The 20,312-nt window shown below is 43.3% G+C and overlaps 1 protein-coding gene across 9 annotated transcripts in view; it reads left to right on the top strand.

Annotated features, from left to right (window-relative positions):
* DBN1 (drebrin 1) overlaps positions 1–20,312 on the top strand; it is a 181,318-nt gene that overhangs the window by 137,200 nt on the left and 23,806 nt on the right. For 5 of the 9 annotated variants that reach the window (XM_069244501.1, XM_069244498.1, XM_069244496.1 and 2 more), the window contains 2 exons: positions 3,873–3,951; positions 17,998–18,054. In XM_069244501.1, the coding sequence (XP_069100602.1) occupies positions 3,873–3,951; positions 17,998–18,054 (136 nt within the window). The remainder of the gene's footprint in view (positions 1–3,872; positions 3,952–17,997; positions 18,055–20,312) is intronic. The other 4 variants (XM_069244499.1, XM_069244500.1, XM_069244497.1 and 1 more) reach the window with 1 other exon arrangement.

The following is a 20,312-nucleotide window of genomic DNA, read 5'->3' as shown; positions in this document are numbered from 1 at the left end:
AGCAACATTCACCGATGCTTCTGTTTTACTGTTTTATGTGTTGGATAACAAGACTTCCAATCGTCCCGATTATTTTATTATTAATATTATTTATGTATGAGTCCAGAATCTATGAAAACATAACGAGGCACTCACATCTCGGGCACCTACAATGTCACTTACATGCTGTGTCATACATGGGATTCTGTAATCCCTGTATAATCTCCAGTCTCTAATTTATTTATAATACACGAGGTTCTGTAATCCATGTATAAAGGGCAGTCACAAATTTCTTTAGAACTGGGGACTTGTGATGCACCAAGTCGTAGATTATAAAGTAAAGACCTTACAATTCGACTATTATGAGGTTATTAAAGTTGAGTTCTGACTCGCAATGCCTGCTGCCCGAAGCCGAGGTGAAAGGGAAGTCAGGTCAGTGAGCATAATTGAAGCAGCTGCTCAAAGCATTGAAAACGGAATGTCGCTTTTCTTTCTTCTGCTCTGTTTTAATAGCTTGCAATGACAAGCAGAGAGAATGTTTATTTTTTGCACTTCTTAGATAGAGAAAGGTAGACTTTTTCTGCATGTTTTTACTCATTCCAAGATACTTTAGATTTTTTTTTTTTTTTTTTTAAAGGACTTGCATTGAATTGTTAATGTGTTTACAACAAATGTTTACAGGTTTTTGATGTGTTTAATTTCGCACTAGAGGTCTTAATTTTAATCTTCATGTTTGCAAACATGCTTGCTCTTTCATTGAAAGAGCTGCACACCAAGGTTTTAAGTGGTTTGCGGGAAAGGTGATGGTATGACCATGTATTTAAAGTGCCCCTTGACGTACACGATGAGGAAATTGCAAGTCGCCTCCGAGTTCCATAACCTTATAAGGGAACTCTGCCTTTGGCCTCATTCCTCTATATGGTTATGGAACTCCTCAGTGACTTGCAATATCCTTATAATGTGCGGCAGGGGGTACTTTATCCCTAATATAATCAGTGACTTGTGGCGCATCCAGTTGCCGATTCTATAGAAGAGTTGTCAGAACATGACTATTATAAGTTACTACAGTCGAGGTTTGATGTCACAATGCCTGCTGCTACAGCCAGCAGCAGAAGTGATAGGCAGGTTAAGTTATGAGCATAATTGTAGCAGCTGTTTAACTCAACGAAAAACACAATGTTGCTTTTCTTTCTTCTGCTCTATTCGTATAGCTTACTTTCTACACATTCCGAGCTACTATTGAACTGTTTTAATATCTGTTTACAACAAATATCTAAAGGTTTTTGATGTGTTTAATTTTGCACTATTGCTTTTATTTTTAATTCTTCATGTTTGTAATCAATCTCTTTGTCACATGAAAGAGCTATGCAGCAGGGTTTTAAGTGGTTTGTGTGACAGGTGATGGTGTGATCATGTATTATGTGGGATAAAGTACCCACTGCTGGACATTATAAGGATATTGCAAGTCACCTTGTATTTCTATAACCTTATAGAGGAACTGGCCCTTTCGCCTTGCTCCTCTATATGGTTATGGAACTCTTCAGTGACTTGCAGTATCTTTATAATGGCTGGCAGGGCGTACTTTATCCCTAATATAACAGCAACTTCATAAAGGAGATAGAAAATAAATCACTATCTAACTGGATTGCCGAAAGGTAGTCTAAGCAAATAGTGTGGGTTTTTTTGAGTGAAGATAAAAAATAAATTCATTAAAAGGGCATTGTGCGCCTGCTATGCCCATGAAGTGAAAGGGGCTATTTTGATTCAGATGTGAAAGGAACAGTTTTTACACCGATGTAAAAAATGTGCACAGGCTTTGGACAATCACACAATATGAATGGAGCCAATGGGGTAAAGTGGGCTGATCATTTGCCCTATGCTATATGCTTTGATGGGGGTGAAGGGAAATGTAAATGACACTTTACAGAAAAATAGCTGGAAAATGCTGATCAAAAGACAAACTTTCTAGAGTATCTTTATTATGTACAAATGTTTGGGAAAACAATGGTCTCCTGAAACAGTTAAAGCTTCCCAAAAGGCCAGAGCTAAAACTAGATTGAACCACCTTATAAAGGCTGCAATAAATTTAGAAATAAATATCAATACGATTTGCAGACTGTCCTCTGTTTAAGGACTAAAAAATAGAGAAAACAAATGCTCGTGGAAGGACAGGAGACAAAGGCGGTAAATAAGAGTTGGCGACATCTAATTATGCATTTTAGCCACAAGATGTACTGCTAAACATTTTTCCAAGTGCTGATCAAATATTCACAATCTGTAGTGCTTGTCTCCAGAAGAGTTATGGCAATGATTGCTTTCTTTCATCAAAGCAAGTCGGAGCAGTCGCTCACATTTTGTTCCCTTGTGGAAAAATAATGCCACTGGTATTGATTTAACGACAAACTCCTATAGCCAATCAGATACATTTCCCAAGGCAATGTCACTGGTGAAGAATCATCATAAATAAGTATCTGTGAATTGTTATTAGATGTATGATTAAAAATGCTACAGGTCAGACGTCAGTGGGTAGCTTACGCCCATGAAGCACGGAATCTATGGGGCTAAGGCATAACATCTCGAGCGGACAGCCTGGGAAAACCACCTAATTGGGCACTGAAACAAAAAGTGTAGTGTAACCCGGTGCCCATGTAAAGCACTTTAATATCCTAGAGCCAAGTTCACACTGTATAATACTGCAAAGAATAAAATAATTTACTACATTTTTTATATGATCAGCAGCCATCAGCTTACAAGGGCCCAGCAATTTATACTGATGTGGGTACAAAATTTGCAAATGTTATTTTTTTTGTTTGTTGAACTACTTTTTAGATAAACCCAATATGATCACTAAAACAGTTCTGAAATATATCCATGGACTGATCTTCCATTTTTATTTACAGAGAGTATGATCATTTTTCCTTAGAGGTTTGAAGGTTTCCATTATTTTTCTGTATTTAATGATAAAACTACATAGCACACCAACGTGAATGTGAAAAATTTGGCTTCAGAGAATATCTATCATGTGCGTTTTCAGAAAATATGTATTGTGTGCATAACCAAGTAAAATGCCTTGATTTATTGTGATCCCATTAAAAGTTTGGTTTGCTATCATATGAGGAAATTACAAAAAAAGTGCTTCATTAGTGCTTTCCTAACTACTGACATAGTTTGAAATATGTGTGCATTTCATTTACAGATATTTAAATGTTTTTTGGTTAAAACATTGACATCCTAAATAAAGCCTTTACTTCACACTTCCTGTAGCCCAGCAAGCTTCTCACATAGTTCACTTTATAAAAATTATCTCAATTTGAGGTCACTCAAATAAAAGTAAACTCCAATCTCCATGTTAAAAGAATAAGTAACAATTTGTGAGAAGACATAGGCTGACATTTGATCTCTATCTTTGAAAGCACGGCTTATGTGACCAGATAAAAACAAAATTTGAATGCAAGTGATTTCTCATTCACCTTCTGAATTCCTGCACTGTTATTTCGGGGGTGTTGCAGCACCAGTCCCATCTCCCCTCCTCAGACCTTACTGCCTGTGCCCAGGGGGACTGTGGGTACCAGGTGAAGTTACATTTACAGACTAGGCATAGAAAGAAACTCTATGGTGCTGGTAGGAGGCCTACAAACGCAGACACTGACCACTACTAGAAGGTCACACTGAGGACCCGGCTGGGCAAAGCTACAAAGCTAGGACTGCGGCTGCCAGAGTTCCATCCCTCTGTGGTTTCACAGTCTAGGCCCTTGTGTAGCAAAGCTTGTGCAGGGCAGTGTTCACCACCTCGGCAGATGGACACAGAAACCTTTCTGAATGATGCTGCTGCTCTCTCCTAGCGTGAATCCTCCCTCTGTGCCCTGAATCTTTCCTTTATTCATTTTTTGCAGACGGAAGCAGCTGACGCTTGAGGAAGAGGAGGCCAGGCAGAGGTTAAAGGAGCAGTCTGTCTTTGTAAGTGAATTTCTGGTGAGCGTGGGCAGGGGAAGTAAAGTTTTTCTAGTGTGTATAGCAGGATAATGAAGGGTGTGTTTGTTTCTCCTGTGTTTGGCATCCATCTTGCAGGACTTTTAACTTTGTTTATAGCACTGCAAGAAGCCAGAACAGTTGGGAGCAGTAACTATGGTGGCATCGGGGAGAGGGGAGGTGTTGGAGGCAGAGTTGTTACCCAGTGAGGGAGGAGTTGGGAAAGTGAAACTACCTTGATTATTTAATTGCGTTGCTATGATTTTTAGGGTGCTCACAATAATTCCAATAAAAACCTTGCTGTGTCCCCAGGTAAGTATATTCGGAAAACCTCCTCCCACACCAATGCACCACAGTCTGTGACATTTGATTATCTCCCATCGTAGACCCCCATTGGAGGGTCAGTGTTAAAGGTCACATTTTTAGGGTTGAGCGTGCGAGTGAATGCGCTAGCACATGCGTCTCGCTTGCGAGACTCTGTTGTGTTCAGTACGGGGCTTGGAGTTTGCCTGTCGCCCACCATTTGTTGGTTTGGTGGCACTATTCTTTACAGCCTTGTGATTCGTCAAGGCCCACCTGGCATCACTTCCGTTTCTCTGTGGGTAGCAGGGATCAAGCACTAATTGATGCAACTTAATTAGTGCCCGTCCGCTGCTCCTTACGTGATCGAGGTACTAGTTGTTATTTTTACCTTCGAGTGCCCTGCAAACAGAAGCCTTGTGACTGTCAAAAATGTGCCCAGCAGGCACAAAATTGCACTTTTATTTGTTTAAGCTAACTTTATTTTATTTTGCCAAGTCATCTTTCCTCAGTTTCTTCTCATGTTTTCTTTTGTTTTTGCTCGTGGGCACTGTTGTCAAAAGATGACAATTAACTTGTTTGAAATATGCGAGACCTGTTGCATTGCAAATGCTTGCTCTGGCTTGGAAATTCCCTGTACATTTCGCACTCTGTTGATGTCACTGCTGTCTGCAGCACTGTAAGTAAGCTTCTAACCCCATGTAATGCTCCAGACTGTCCAGAAGCCGTGTGATACCAGCCTCTAGTCTGTGTGGATCACAGAATGAGTTTTCTATACCATTTATTCACTTGCTTGCTTAGTTTACAAGGGTGAGACATCTGTACGCAGCCTCAAGTGAGGCTCATTCTCCGAGTCTGCCATGATATGGTCAGTGGTGGCCATAATTAGTTTGGTCTTTGGCTGGACCACTTTTAACAGAGAGTGAGGTGCGGGCAGTCTTTTTCTCCAGTGCCTTGAACTTGGTGAAACTCTGTTTCGGCACACACAAAATATACATAATTCTGAAAAATACAGTGAACAATTTCTGTTCCTTAATTTCCTTTACTTGAATCAGATTTTTGGCTAATAAAATATAGCAGTAGAAATGGGGATAAGATTGAAATATAATGATAGCTAGTTGGAAGGGACTTGAAATGGATGTCGTCTCCTAATTTCAACTGCATTTACAGCCACAAACCATTGAAAAATTACTGACACCTCAAAAGAGGTGATAACTCATTCACAAACGAGAAGCAGTCCCAGGAAGACAGCTTCCCCTTTTAGACTTTTGTCTGGAGGCGTAGGGGAGAGCAAGCAATGGTCCAGGGGACCACTGCCTGCACCCCCAATGTATTTTCTAATAGGAAACATTTTTAAAGCTGCTTTGGTTCCTGTTAAGGATCAAGGGCTGCTTAAAAAAATGAATGCGTCCAGTTGGGAATGCGAATGCAGAAGTGGTGGACTGCTGTTCTTGAGGGCCACCATCCCGTGCCCATACCCAAAGAAAGGGAGTTGCAAGTAGCGATCTGCCATATTAATATGTTCGATGGCATCTGTCGCTGTAGATACGCATGTTCTGCAATAGCTCGCCATCTGGTGTTGGGCCGGAGTGTTACAAGTTGTTTTTCTTCGAAGAAGTCTTTCGAGTCACGGGACCGAGTGACTCCTCCTTTTGTCTCCATTGCGCATGGGCGTCGACTCCATCCTCGATTGTTTTTTTTCCGCCATCGGGTTCGGACGTGTTCCTGTCGCTCCGAGTTTCGGAACAGAAAAAATAGTTAATTTCGGAAGATTTTCGTCGGTATTGTTGCGTTCGGGATCGGCATACCTACATTCAACACCGCATCGAAGATCGAAGAGCTCCGGTGCCCTTCGGGGTAATTTTTCGATCCTCCGTCGGGGCCTGGTCGGCCCGACCGCGTGCTGAAGAACGCCGATGGAACGGACCCCGTTCCGTTTCTGCCCCAAATGCCACAATAAATACCCCTACACAGACCAACACTTGGTCTGCAACCTGTGCCTGTCACCTGAGCACAGCGAAGACACCTGCGAGGCCTGTCGTGCGTTCCGGTCCAGAAAAACACTCCGAGACCGTCGAGCCAGAAGACTTCAAATGGCGTCCGCACCGACAGCCCGACGGGAGTTCGAGGAACAGGAAGAAGAAGGTACCTTCTCGATCCAAGACTCAGACTCCGAAGGATTCGACGACACACAAACCGTGAGTAAGACGTCGAAAACCACACAAAGAAACATTTACAAGGCCCAGGGGACGCCACTGCCACCAGGCCATGGCTCCACCCATAAATTCGGTGACCGACCGTCGGCACCGAAAAAGGCCAAAACAGTGCCGAGATCGTCCGACTCCGGTCGAGACACCGGCACGCAGCCTTCTCGGGACCGAGAAAGTGCTGGAGACAAGCCTCGACACCGAGATGCCGGTGTGGATACGGCTCGACGCCGAGACAGCGGCACCGAAACAGATCGACGCCGAGAGGTTTCGGCCCCGAAAAGGAAAAAAGTCACCTCGGAGCCGAAAAAACACGCAGACACAGTTTCGACGCCGAAACAAACTGCAAGCGACCCAGCTTCAGGCTCTTATACAGAAGAGCACTCGCTAACCTCCCAAATGCAGAAGCATAAGTTTGAGGAAGAGCTACAAGCAACGGATGCGGACCATACGCAAAAGCGTATCTTCATTCAGCAGGGGACAGGAAAAATAAGCACCCTTCCCCCCATTAGGAGAAAGAGAAGGTTGGAGTTCCAGACGGAACAAGCACCACAACCAAAAGTGGTGAAAAGAGTTACACCACCACCCTCTCCTCCACCCGTGATTAACGTTTCACCAGCACAAACGCCATCACACTCCCCAGCTCACACCACCATGAGCCAGGGTGACCAAGACCAGGACGCATGGGACCTATACGACGCCCCAGTGTCAGATAACAGCCCAGAGGCATACCCTACAAAACCATCTCCACCAGAAGACAGCACCGCGTACTCTCAGGTGGTGGCTAGAGCAGCACAATTTCACAACGTAAGCCTCCACTCAGAACAGGTCGAGGATGATTTCCTGTTCAACACACTCTCCTCCACCCACAGCTCCTACGAAAGCCTGCCTATGCTCCCTGGTATGCTCCGGCACGCAAAAGACATATTTAAGGACCCGGTCAAAAGTAGGGCAATCACACCAAGGGTGGAAAAAAAGTATAAGCCGCCTCCTACAGACCCGGCTTTCATCACAACACAGCTGCCACCAGACTCTGTTGTTGTAGGAGCAGCTAGGAAAAGGGCCAACTCTCACACATCTGGAGATGCACCACCCCCAGATAAAGAAAGCCGCAAGTTTGATGCAGCTGGTAAAAGAGTCGCAGCACAAGCTGCAAACCAGTGGCGCATCGCGAACTCCCAGGCACTACTTGCGCGCTATGACAGAGCCCACTGGGACGAGATGCAACATCTCATTGAACATCTGCCCAAAGACTTCCAAAATAGGGCAAAACAAGTGGTTGAGGAGGGACAGGCCATCTCCAACAACCAGATCCGCTCCTCCATGGACGCTGCAGATACAGCTGCACGGACAATTAATACATCTGTAACTATCAGAAGGCATGCATGGCTCCGAACGTCTGGATTTAAACCAGAGATTCAACAAGCAGTTCTCAATATGCCTTTTAATGAAAAAGAACTGTTCGGTCCAGAAGTGGACACAGCGATTGAGAAACTCAAAAAAGATACGGACACTGCCAAAGCCATGGGCGCACTCTACTCCCCGCAGAGCAGAGGGAATTACAGCTCATTCCGTAAACCGCCCTTTCGAGGGGGGTTTCGGGGTCAAAGCACACAAGCCAGCACCTCACAAGCCACACCGTCCAGTTACCAAGGACAGTATAGAGGAGGTTTTCGGGGACAATATAGAGGAGGGCAATTCCCTAGAAATAGAGGAAGATTCCAAAGCCCCAAAACCCCTACTACTAAACAGTGACTCACATGTCACTCACCCCCTCCACACAACACCAGTGGGGGGACGAATAGGTCATTATTACAGAGCATGGGAGAAAATCACTACAGACACTTGGGTTCTAGCAATTATCCAACATGGTTACTGCATAGAATTTCTACAGTTCCCTCCAAACATACCACCAAAAGCACAAAATTTAACAACACACCATTCCAATCTCCTAGAGATAGAAGTGCAGGCACTATTGCAAAAGAATGCAATCGAATTAGTGCCAAACACACAAATAAACACAGGAGTTTACTCACTGTACTTTCTGATACCAAAGAAGGACAAAACACTGAGACCAATCCTAGACCTCAGAGTAGTCAACACTTTCATCAAATCAGACCACTTCCACATGGTCACACTACAAGAAGTATTGCCATTGCTAAAGCTGCACGACTACATGGCAACTTTAGACCTCAAGGATGCTTATTTCCATATACCAATTCACCCATCGCACAGGAAATACCTAAGGTTTGTATTCAAAGGAATACATTACCAATTCAAGGTACTGCCTTTCGGATTAACAACCGCACCAAGAGTCTTTACCAAATGTCTAGCGGTAGTCGCTGCACACATCAGAAGGCAGCAAATACATGTGTTCCCATATCTAGACGACTGGCTAATCAAGGCCCATTCGTTAATAGAGTGCTCAAAACACACAAATCATATCATACAAACCCTCTTCAAACTAGGGTTCACCGTCAATTTCACAAAATCCAAGATTCGGCCACGCAAGGTACAACAATACCTGGGAGCCATAATAGACACATCAAAGGGAGTAGCCACTCCAAGTCCACAAAGAATTCAAAATTTCAACACCATCATACAACGCATGTATCCAACACAAAAGATACAAGCAAAGATGGTATTACAACTCCTAGGCATGATGTCATCATGCATAGCCATTGTCCCAAACGCAAGACTGCACATGAGGCCCTTACAACAATGCCTAGCATCACAGTGGTCTCAAGCACAGGGTCACCTTCTAGATCTGGTGTTAATAGACCGCCAAACTTACCTCTCGCTTCTGTGGTGGAACAACATAAATTTAAACAAGGGGCGGCCTTTTCAAGACCCAGTGCCACAATACGTAATAACAACAGATGCTTCCATGACAGGGTGGGGAGCACACCTCGATCAACACAGCATACAAGGACAATGGAACGTACATCAAACAAAACTGCATATCAATCACCTAGAACTTCTTGCAGTTTTTCAAGCACTAAAAGCTTTCCAACCAATAATAGTTCACAAATACATTCTCGTCAAAACAGACAACATGACAACAATGTATTATCTAAACAAGCAGGGAGGGACGCACTCCACGCAGTTAAGCATGTTAGCACAAAAAATTTGGCATTGGGCAATTCACAACCAAATTCGCCTAATTGCACAGTTTATACCAGGGATACAAAATCAACTCGCAGACAATCTCTCTCGAGATCACCAACAGGTCCACGAATGGGAAATTCACCCCCAAATACTGAACACTTATTTCAAACTCTGGGGAACACCTCAGATAGACTTGTTTGCGACAAGGGAGAACGCAAAATGCCAAAACTTCGCATCCAGATACCCACACAAACAATCCCAAGGCAATGCCCTATGGATGAACTGGTCAGGGATATTTGCTTACGCTTTTCCTCCTCTCCCTCTCCTTCCTTACCTGGTAAACAAACTCAGTCAAAGCAAACTCAAACTCATATTGATAGCACCAACTTGGGCAAGGCAACCCTGGTACACAACGCTGCTAGACCTATCAGTGGTACCCTGCATCAAATTGCCCAACAGGCCAGATCTGTTGACACAGCACAACCAAAAGATCAGACACCCAGATCCAGCATCGCTGAATCTAGCAATCTGGCTCCTGAAATCCTAGAATTCGGGCACTTACAACTTACCCAAGAATGTATGGAAGTCATAAAACAAGCAAGAAGGCCATCCACCAGGCACTGCTATGCAAGTAAATGGAAGAGGTTTGTTTGCTACTGCCATATTAATCAAATACAACCATTACACACAACTCCAGAACATGTAGTGGGTTACTTGCTTCACTTACAAAAATCTAACCTAGCTTTCTCTTCCATTAAGATTCACCTTGCAGCAATATCTGCATACCTGCAGACTACCTATTCAACTTCCCTATATAAAATACCAGTCATTAAAGCATTCATGGAGGGCCTTAGGAGAATTATACCACCAAGAACACTACCTGTTCCTTCATGGAACCTAAATGTTGTCCTAACTAGACTTATGGGTCCACCTTTTGAACCCATGCACTCCTGCGACATACAGTTCCTAACCTGGAAGGTGGCATTTCTCATCGCCATTACTTCCCTGAGAAGAGTAAGCGAGATTCAGGCGTTTACTATACAGGAACCTTTTATACAACTACACAAAAATAAAGTCGTCCTAAGGACCAATCCTAAATTTTTGCCAAAGGTTATTTCACCGTTCCATCTAAATCAAACAGTGGAACTTCCGGTGTTCTTTCCACAGCCAGATACCGTAGCTGAAAGGGCACTACATACATTAGATGTCAAAAGAGCATTAATGTATTACATTGACAGAACAAAGAACATCAGAAAGACTAAACAACTCTTTATTGCATTTCAAAAACCTCATGCAGGAAACCCAATTTCAAAACAAGGTATAGCCAGATGGATAGTTAAATGCATCCAAATCTGCTACCTTAAAGCTAAACGACAGCTGCCCATTACACCAAGGGCACACTCAACCAGAAAAAAAGGTGCTACCATGGCCTTTCTAGGAAACATCCCAATGCAAGAAATATGTAAGGCAGCCACATGGTCTACGCCTCACACATTCACCAAGCACTACTGTGTAGACGTGTTATCCGCACAACAAGCCACAGTAGGTCAAGCTGTATTAAGGACATTATTTCAGACTACTTCCACTCCTACAGGCTGATCCACCGCTTTTGGGGAAATAACTGCTTACTAGTCTATTGCAGAACATGCGTATCTACAGCGACAGATGCCATCGAACTGAAAATGTCACTTACCCAGTGTACATCTGTTCGTGGCATCAGTCGCAGTAGATTCGCATGTGCCCACCCGCCTCCCCGGGAGCCTGTAGCAGTTTGGAAGTTACCTTCAATTATTTATATATGTATCATCTCAACCTTAAATAAGTGCATACTTAGTCACTCCATTGCATGGGCACTATTACTACAATTCAACTCCTACCTCACCCTCTGCGGGGAAAAACAATCGAGGATGGAGTCGACGCCCATGCGCAATGGAGACAAAAGGAGGAGTCACTCGGTCCCGTGACTCGAAAGACTTCTTCGAAGAAAAACAACTTGTAACACTCCGGCCCAACACCAGATGGCGAGCTATTGCAGAACATGCGAATCTACTGCGACTGATGCCACGAACAGATGTACACTGGGTAAGTGACATTTTCATAATTAAACAGGTCATTCTGTGACCCTCTGCCACTGGACATTACGTCCAAGGGCAACCGAATTGACAGCTCTTATAGGAACATGGGCATACGTTACATTTTGATTTATGCAGTTACTAAAAATGTCAATATTTTGCCCCTAAAGAAATTTGTGCTGTTGCACTGTATACTTGCAAATATTTTGGAGATTAAAAGGCAGAGCATTTTTCAAAGTATCAAAATAACTCAGTAGAGTCATTGATTGCATCATACGAACTCCATCATGGTGAGTTTACAAGCAAAACCACCATATGACCAGAGTCTGCTTTTCCTTTCCCTTTTAGACTACCCCATTCTACCCATAAGGCTATCAAATTCAGCCCCCGTCGTGTTACTACAGGTTCCAGCTGTCAGATTTCGTTATGGGATCCTTTTCCTTGCTTCTTTCTTATGTTGCCATTTTCACTCACATTCATTTATATTCTTTCTCACGATGTCACGGTCACATTTAGGGCCATAATTAATTTCCCTCCAGACCCCCCTTTCCACTCAGTCTCACATTTCCTATAGAGTAGTTTCTACCGCTCTTAGGTTGTTACATTCACCTATAGTGACAATAATTTACATCCTTGCCAGGTCCACATATTAATAGGCTGAATCATTCCCTCATCTTCATTTCTGATCCCTCTCACACACCTAACAGATTAATTTCCAGTTTATTTAGATCTGTTACGTTTCCCCATTGCCATTTAATTTCACTCCCAACCCGTCACATTTACCTACAATAACCTATTTATTTCAATTCTCTTGTAGGCTCTCATAGCCCTACCCCCAGGTCCACTTCCACTTTCTTCCAGGATGTCACATCACACTCAGGATGTCGTATTCCTACACATTTATTTTCATTTTATTTCTGGTATTCATTTTAACTTAAACATTCCCATACCATAAAAACCAGACACATTCCCGATCAGTTATTGCAGCTCACGTCCAGTCTGCCACTTTCCGTGCCAAGAGCTGCACCCATAACTGGTTAAACAATTGTACTCTCCAGGATACAATCTGTTTATTCTGAGTTTGTTTTTGGCATTTGTATAACGATCCGTGTCATTTATTTGGCATCACTGCACTTTCGGTAGTCTGTGGTGTATTTGCAAAAGTTTTAGCTATATCCATTTTAAACCAGAAGCAGACACGTTTTGTGAAGAAGCGCCATCACTAGTGTCAATAGGTATTTCCTCGTTTTTAGGGTCGAGCCTGCGTCGCTTGCGCATGCATTTCGCTAAGCGAGACGCTTTAGGAATTCAAAAGGGCTCGGAGCCCTGTCGTCAGTGTCTTTCATTGGCTTGTGGGCTTGCCTGTTAGAATCTGCTTGATTTCATTAGTGGAAGGCATGCATACGTCATGCCTTTTCCGGTGGCTAGCCCTCCTCGAGCGCATCGACCAAGTACAGAAAACATGCGAGGCTCGCTGTTTTCCGTCCGGCTCGTGGACTACTTTTTCTCTATTTTTCCAGCGCGATCTCGCTTGGCACAAGTCGAGCGCTTTACATAATATCGACCCTGTTATACACCCCCCTTTCTTTTACCCCATGTCTTTGTTCCTCTTTGGACCTCAACTCTTTGACAGTTCACCAAGTCACCTACTCATTGACACTCGTCCTCGACAGCTGGGCCAGGCATCACTGAAACTGTCATGTACAGCAAGTATCTTTTCTTTACCTTTATTGCCACCTTTTTCATTGTCGTATTCACATGCCACTTTCTTCCAACTGGACCTTCAGAAATATCGTCTCTAAGTCCCATTCGCCTGGTGTTGCACTCCTGTTTGCCTTATGACTTACTCTGGAGGTCCCACGCACTCTCCCTGTTAAGTTTATCGAACCCTGACTTTGTTACCGGAGTACAAGTAGTCCCATGCTTTTGTTTATAAAATGTTTTTTAGTCGGCAGATTGTATTGGTGTAATTTTTTTTAAGTTGGTGTTCTTAAGCTTTGCGTAATGAACTTAAAACGGGGGAAGACGTGTGAAGGGGATGCTATGCATTTATTGACGATTTGAGAATTTGATTAAGTTCTAAATATCTTTATTATGTTTTATTACTTCCATTGGTGATGGTTAAAAAAGATAATAGGTCATGTTAGCATCGGTTTCTTCACGTAAAATCCCAGTGAGTGACATATATACACTTTGGGGTTCTGCTTTAGCAGAATGAGGACAACTCTAGAAAGGATGGGGCAAACGGAACTAAGGTGTTCCTACATATATGTTTTCAAGGAGCAGAATCAACATTTTAGCACCACCTGCTGATCATGTAGAAGTTTAATTGAGAGTACACTGTAAGTCACTTAACTATTAAAGTTGGTTTAAGGCAGGAATTTCAGTAAAACAAAACACCTGCCTGACCAAGATCCCTAGAGCAATGCTGTAATATTTAAATGGCCAGACTGATGACTTCGTAGCACAAGTATTGCAACTTTTGCTATTTTTTGTCTGTACTGGGATAAAGGATACATTGTTTGTACTTGGCTAATATGCCCTGGTTCTCACTTTCCTATTGACACACACCCCTGCCAGCCACTTTTTATTTTTTATTTCCCCCCGCAAACCCACCATGCCTGGCAGGTAGCCTCCCAACACTGAGAATCTCCATGACGATTTGTTTGGAAAGGAAGATATAGGAAGAGGAATAATAAACAATATAATCTGTGCGAATTGGTCTTTAAGGGGTGTATTTATTTATTGGCCAGATACTCAAGAATAGCAGAGAATTGCTTTCCTGCATACTTCTGTAAGGGTAAAATGAGCCATGGAGATCTTTACCCTTCTGCCACCTTGGCGTAAACATGCATCTCTAAACATTATTAAATGCAAAGTGCTCACTGTAGTGGCACGCTTGATAACAGCAAAAGTGGGACAGCACACTTTCAGTCTAATTTTTTGGGTCGAGCCTGCGTCGCATGCGCTTGCGTTTCGCGAAGCGAGACGCTTTAGGAATTAAAAAGGGCTTGGAGCCCTGTCCACGTCACGTCAGTGTCTTTCATTGGCTCGTGGGCTTGCCTGTTAGAATCTGCTTGATTTCATTAGTGGAAGGCATGCATACGTCATGCCTTTTCCAGTGGATAGCCCTCCTCGAGCGCATCGACCAAGTACAGAAAACATGCGAGGCTCGCAGTTTTCCGTCCGGCTCGTGGACTACTTTTTCTCTATTTTTCCAGCGCGATCTCGCTTGGCAGAAGTCGAGCCCTTTACATAATATTGACCCTGTTACACAGTTTAATTGCACTTTTTCCGGTTACGTACATAATTGTACTTTTGCTGATAGGTTTCATTACGAGTGAAAAGCCCGGTTAGGAGTTTACAACGCTATCAGCTCTAATACGAGCAAACGCGAGACCCGTTGCATTGCAAATGCTTGTTGTTATTGCGTCCACTTTAGTGAGTTGTGCGTGAATATTCTTGGTTTTTGAAAGGTGACACCAGACTGCTGTACCACATCACTTGCACTTCATCCGTTGAATGCTGCACTTACTCCACAGGAGTATATCCGTTTGCGTAAAGCAGATGGTTGCAAAATGTTTTATTGGGTGCATCGACTGTCATTTTCTGTTTGAGTATTTTCCATTTTTTCTCGTACTATTTGTTCCCCCCCCCAAAAACACTATTTCCCGCCACCTCCCAAGCTACCCCCTTTCATCTCCTTTCAGTGGGGTATGGGCCTCCGATTCATTTGCCCTTACTAACCTTATCAACAGACTTAACTGGATCTAGGCGGGATTATGTTAGCCTTACAAACAAGAAATCCAGAAGCACACATCTAGTTCATTTTTAAAGCAAGATTTTCTTTAAAAGATGTTCGTTTGTTAATAAACTCTCGGTGTTTAGAGCACAGCATACAATGCTTTGCCAACTGGGCCTGTATTTTTTTGGTTTCCTGTAGAAGCCTGGGTCTCCAATTACAACTGGTTCCCAAGCTACAACTGGGCACATGTTGGACATAGTATGATGCCTCGTAGTACCTACTCAGAAGATATGTTACACAGTTTGATATTAAGTGTCTGACTTGTTTTAATCCAATATGCTTTTATCAGTGTTGTCCGACTTCAACATATGGTTTAATCTGTTTTTGCTGACTTTCTACCCAGGCCTCACTTCACGCTGGAGGTATATTGTCCAATGTAATCACTCAAGAATGCAGAAAGAAAGCAGCTAGTCATTGGGCGGTCAAGAAAAGGTGTAGGCTAGCCAAGCTAGTTTCTTAATCAACCAGAGCACTTTTCCTCCGGTTAAGGTGACCGGCATTTTAACATCACAGCTGTTAACTGTATGTCCCGAAAGGTAAAATTCGGCAAATCAGCAGAAGTCCATGGTTGCTCTCACATGAACTCTAAATGTAAGCCATCAATATCAAGAAGCTACCACTTCAAAAGTACTTTAGATGTTGTCTAAACCAAGGTTAAATGATTGAGGGCAGGCAGAAGGAGAATGACCGATGAAAAGAATACAGAAGGTTTTACCCACAATCCTATTGAGGTGATGGCGCTTCCAGGATCTCACAAATGCACAGTAATTTTCTCTGAGAAAAGGGTCAAACTGACCTCTGAGCACAGGACAAGGGCGCAAGCCGCTCCAGTTTCAATTTAAAATGACCACCCGCCAATAATGTGAACAGGGAGTATTTTAACTAACCTACACCGTTTCATGATATAGTCATGTGGTTTGAAGGGTCGCCGATGAGCAAATCTAATGGAAAGGAAAAAGAAGTGTATCTAAAAACCAATTTGACATGCGCAGCGTCCTGGTATATCATGGAGCCTAGGTCACCAGGCGGGGTTTGGAAACCGTTGAGTCAGTTAACATCTGGTGATCTGCATAGTCCGAGATAATTGTTTCCCTTTTATAAATTATGGAACGGACTTGAGGGGTCACACCCCTCTTCCAGTGCCACTGACATTGATTATCCTATTCCCAAACCTAGTACTTTGCTTGGGAGGGATCTACAACTTTTAGATACCTGACGGGGAATAATTCAGTCCAGACAGAGGATCATTATATCCCGTGCATGCACCATTGGTGTGTGGCCAGCTAAATTAAGGCCAGATGTACGAAAGGATTTTACCCATTCTGTGTCTATGGGAAAAAGCTTTCGTACATATGGCCCGAAGTTCCTTAACCAACCGGAGCACTTTCCTTGGGTTCTATTGCAGACAAAGGAGCTTATGCAGAGTTTGACGGACAAGGCACACTACCGCAAATGGCACTTGTAGTACAGCACACAGAATATCCACCAGTTTATAACCGAGTCCCGGTCCGAAAAAACTCGAAATAACGCCCAAAGCATTCTTTAAGGTTAGCTTGAAATAACATCTCTCCTTAAGCCGTTAATGGCGCCACCTTGCCATAAACCACTTTCATATGACAGCATCTGCATTTTACACTGTCTGTACTTCGCATTCAACCGACATTTATAAATCAAGATTACCCGAAGTTAGGTGCCGGGTAAAATTCACTGGTGGGACAAGCAGCAACATTATGACCTGTATTTAAGACATTTCTGCACGTCAAACTCTGCCCCCTAGAATGTAGCGCTTGCTATTATCTGCATATTGTATTCATGCTACATAAGAAAACGTTATTTGCCCAAAAAACAGATTTGTAGCAATGTGTTTGCAATAACTCAGATCTGATGCACCTGACTGCTCCAGGAGGTATTCCGCCATCAAGTCGACTGCGAAATATTGTGGTACCAAATTACCATCTGAAAACTTTAGAGGACAAAAATATTGGGACAGTGACTTGATATAGCTAAGTACAGATTTACTCTACTTTACTCCACACATATGTACCTTGACGATATGTATATTCGAGTTAAGCATAGTAAATGTTTACTTACATACAAGCACTTACCCCCTCAGTATTTTTGTCTTCGAAATTTCTGACACACTCTTCTGGTACCATGACATTTTTGTTGTCGATATTTCGACATACTGCCCCAGGCGGCGGCGAAGATAGAAGGGGAGATCAGATTTCACTTGAAGATACTAAATGAAGGGTTTCAGCACAGACGCAGGTTGACTTGATCACCCAGCAGAGGGCAGGATTGTGCACAGCATGCTGGCTTTAACACTGATCACGGTGCAAAATTGTCAGAGGTCAGTTGTGTTTCCTGCCTTTTAGATTATAATATTAATATGAGAGAGAGAGAATGCAGAAAAATGCATTTTGGATGAGCGCTTGCCCAAATAGCGTAAAATAAATCTTTTGAGGGGATTTCAGCAAATAAATTGGTTGATCTTTTTCGTTTGCTTCATTGGTTTGCAGCTGATTGCTTTGTTTTGTATATTTTCACTTTGTTGCAGGCAGAGCCAGAGGACGATGAGGGCACTCACCTGAAGAGGACAGAATCCGAGGTGGAGGTATGTTTTCACAGGAAGTCAGTTATCATTTGCCCTGTGCTATCCAATCGCATCCCTCAGAAGGAGGTCTCCTGTAAATATTTCCATCTCGTGCTCAATGCTGTGTTCAGCCTACAGCCCCCAAAGGAGGGCACGCCCAGCGGGGCCACCTCCCTATATAAAAATCATTACTACATTAGGGATTACTGTGTCCCATCACAGCGCTGACCATGTGAACCAACGTCACCTTTGACAAAGTGTCACAGATCAATAAGAAAACAAAACAGCGACTTAAAAATTCAAAATGAATATGGAGTAATAAGGCTACAGCCTCGGTATCCAAGACACATCAGTGTCAGAAGGAATATGACAGCCGAAGAAGAGGAAGACAGGGAGTACTGTGCACAAGCAGCCGGTCAGGTCCTAGAAACAAATGCACAATCTTCCCACCTCTCTGTCTTCCACTACCTGTCCGTCACTCTCCTCTTCCTTTGGTATGTGTCTCTCTTGCCACCTCTGTCCTCAGTCTCTCACTTTCTGGGCATGGCTGTAGCTTTCTTTCTCTCTCTTTTCCCCCGGTCTATAACTCTCTTATTGTCTTACTTACTGTTTCTCGTCCTCTGCACCTATCTCCTCATGTCTCTCTCCCTCTTTCTCGTCCTGTCTAAGACTAACGCTCTCCTAGTATATTTTGCTCTCTGTCCTTGCCTCTCTTCCTCGCCCTGCCTGAACCCCTGCTCTTACCTATGCTCTCTTGCTGTCTCGCTATGATTTCTTCTGTCACTCTTCCCTTTTCTCTCTTTTTCACCCTTTCGGTCTTGCAGTCAGCCACGCTGTCTCTGCTTCTGTCCTTTTCTCTCTCTTCTTTTTCCCTTGCTTCTCTGTCTGTCTCTCTCTCTATCTCTCCTTCTCCCTCCCCTTCTACTTTCCTGGCAAAGACCTGGCCAAGTTAAAAAGGGCCTACCCCCACAGCATCAGCAACAGGTTTAAATATAGGGCAGGATAGCTATGCAGGACTCCGAACACCTCGTTAGGATAGTATTCTGTGGAACAGTAGACCGGACAAGGCTGACGAGTGTTAAGACAGCGATGATTACAGAGCAGGGAACCCAATTGAAGACCAAAGTGAAAGAATTTGTGAAAAAGATAAAACAAACCCATTAATGTGTACTGTTAGAGAGCAGCAGGGACTAAAGATTTTCCACAGAGACTGGCAGTTAGAACGAACGTCCGTGCCTTCTGAATGTAAAGCGCCTTGAATCCTTCAGTGTGCTGATGATCACTATGGTAGGAAGACTGTCGATCACTGACATAAAAATGAAATAGGATTGTGTGACCCTGGAGTGAACAAAAGTCTGGTGCATAAGGTCTAGTTCTGAAAGAAAAGTTTATTTTTTCCCCCCAGCATAAGAGGCATCTCAAGGGTGCCAAAAAAAACCTTTACCTTCGAAGGATGTAGACCAGGCCAAGACCAGCCCTGCTACGTTTCGCAGGTCCATGCACCATATGCTGATTCAGTTCAGGATTTTTCTTTGACTTCTGGTATATGTAGTCTTGTTTATTCCATTATAACACAAAGCTACACGTCGTAGAAATCAAGGGAAAAACCTGGACTGGAGCAACACATCAAGAATGGATCAGGGAAACTTGGCAGCTATGCAAAAGTTCACCAAGTATGAAGAATCGGAGACAAATTTAGTGTAATCTGAACGTAAAAACAAGATGGAAGGCTGAAATAGGTGTCATTGATTGTAAACAGAATCATTCTAACAAAAGTACAGGGCAACAGAGTGAAAAGGGAGTTTTAACTTAAGGGAGGCTCTAAGGCTGGATAGAGGAAACCGCAGAGACGAATCTTGTAAAATAGTTACTACACACCTATTTGATGGTATCTGGCCACAATTGTGGATGATGATTTTTGCATTTTTGCCACGTCATGTGAGTAGACTGTGATGGGAACTCCTGGTCCACTTTCTGTGTTGGCTTCCTCAGAATCACAACGTGTATGAAGACTCTGGAGTGGAGGTTTAAAAGGATGGGGACTTTACTGCAAGGGGAATTTACTGGTTTTTCTGAATGTCGAAGATGGCGACTGACTTGTGAAAATTGTGATAACAGTAACATACAAGATGGCGTCTTGCTCGTTCGAGCTCGGCCCGCAGTGTCTTTTGCTGTGGGGGCAATAGATAGAAGTACAAAGCAGTGCTCCTGGGTTGAGCCGAGAGTCCACACGTTCCGATGTTCCAGATCGGCCCAGGCAGTGGTCATTCTCTGTAAAA

The sequence above is a fragment of the Pleurodeles waltl genome, chromosome 7 (assembly GCF_031143425.1).
Source record: "Pleurodeles waltl isolate 20211129_DDA chromosome 7, aPleWal1.hap1.20221129, whole genome shotgun sequence".
NCBI lineage: Eukaryota > Metazoa > Chordata > Amphibia > Caudata > Salamandridae > Pleurodeles > Pleurodeles waltl.
The sequence above is the reverse complement of the archived record's forward strand: the minus strand, read 5'-3'. Positions and strand labels throughout refer to the sequence as shown.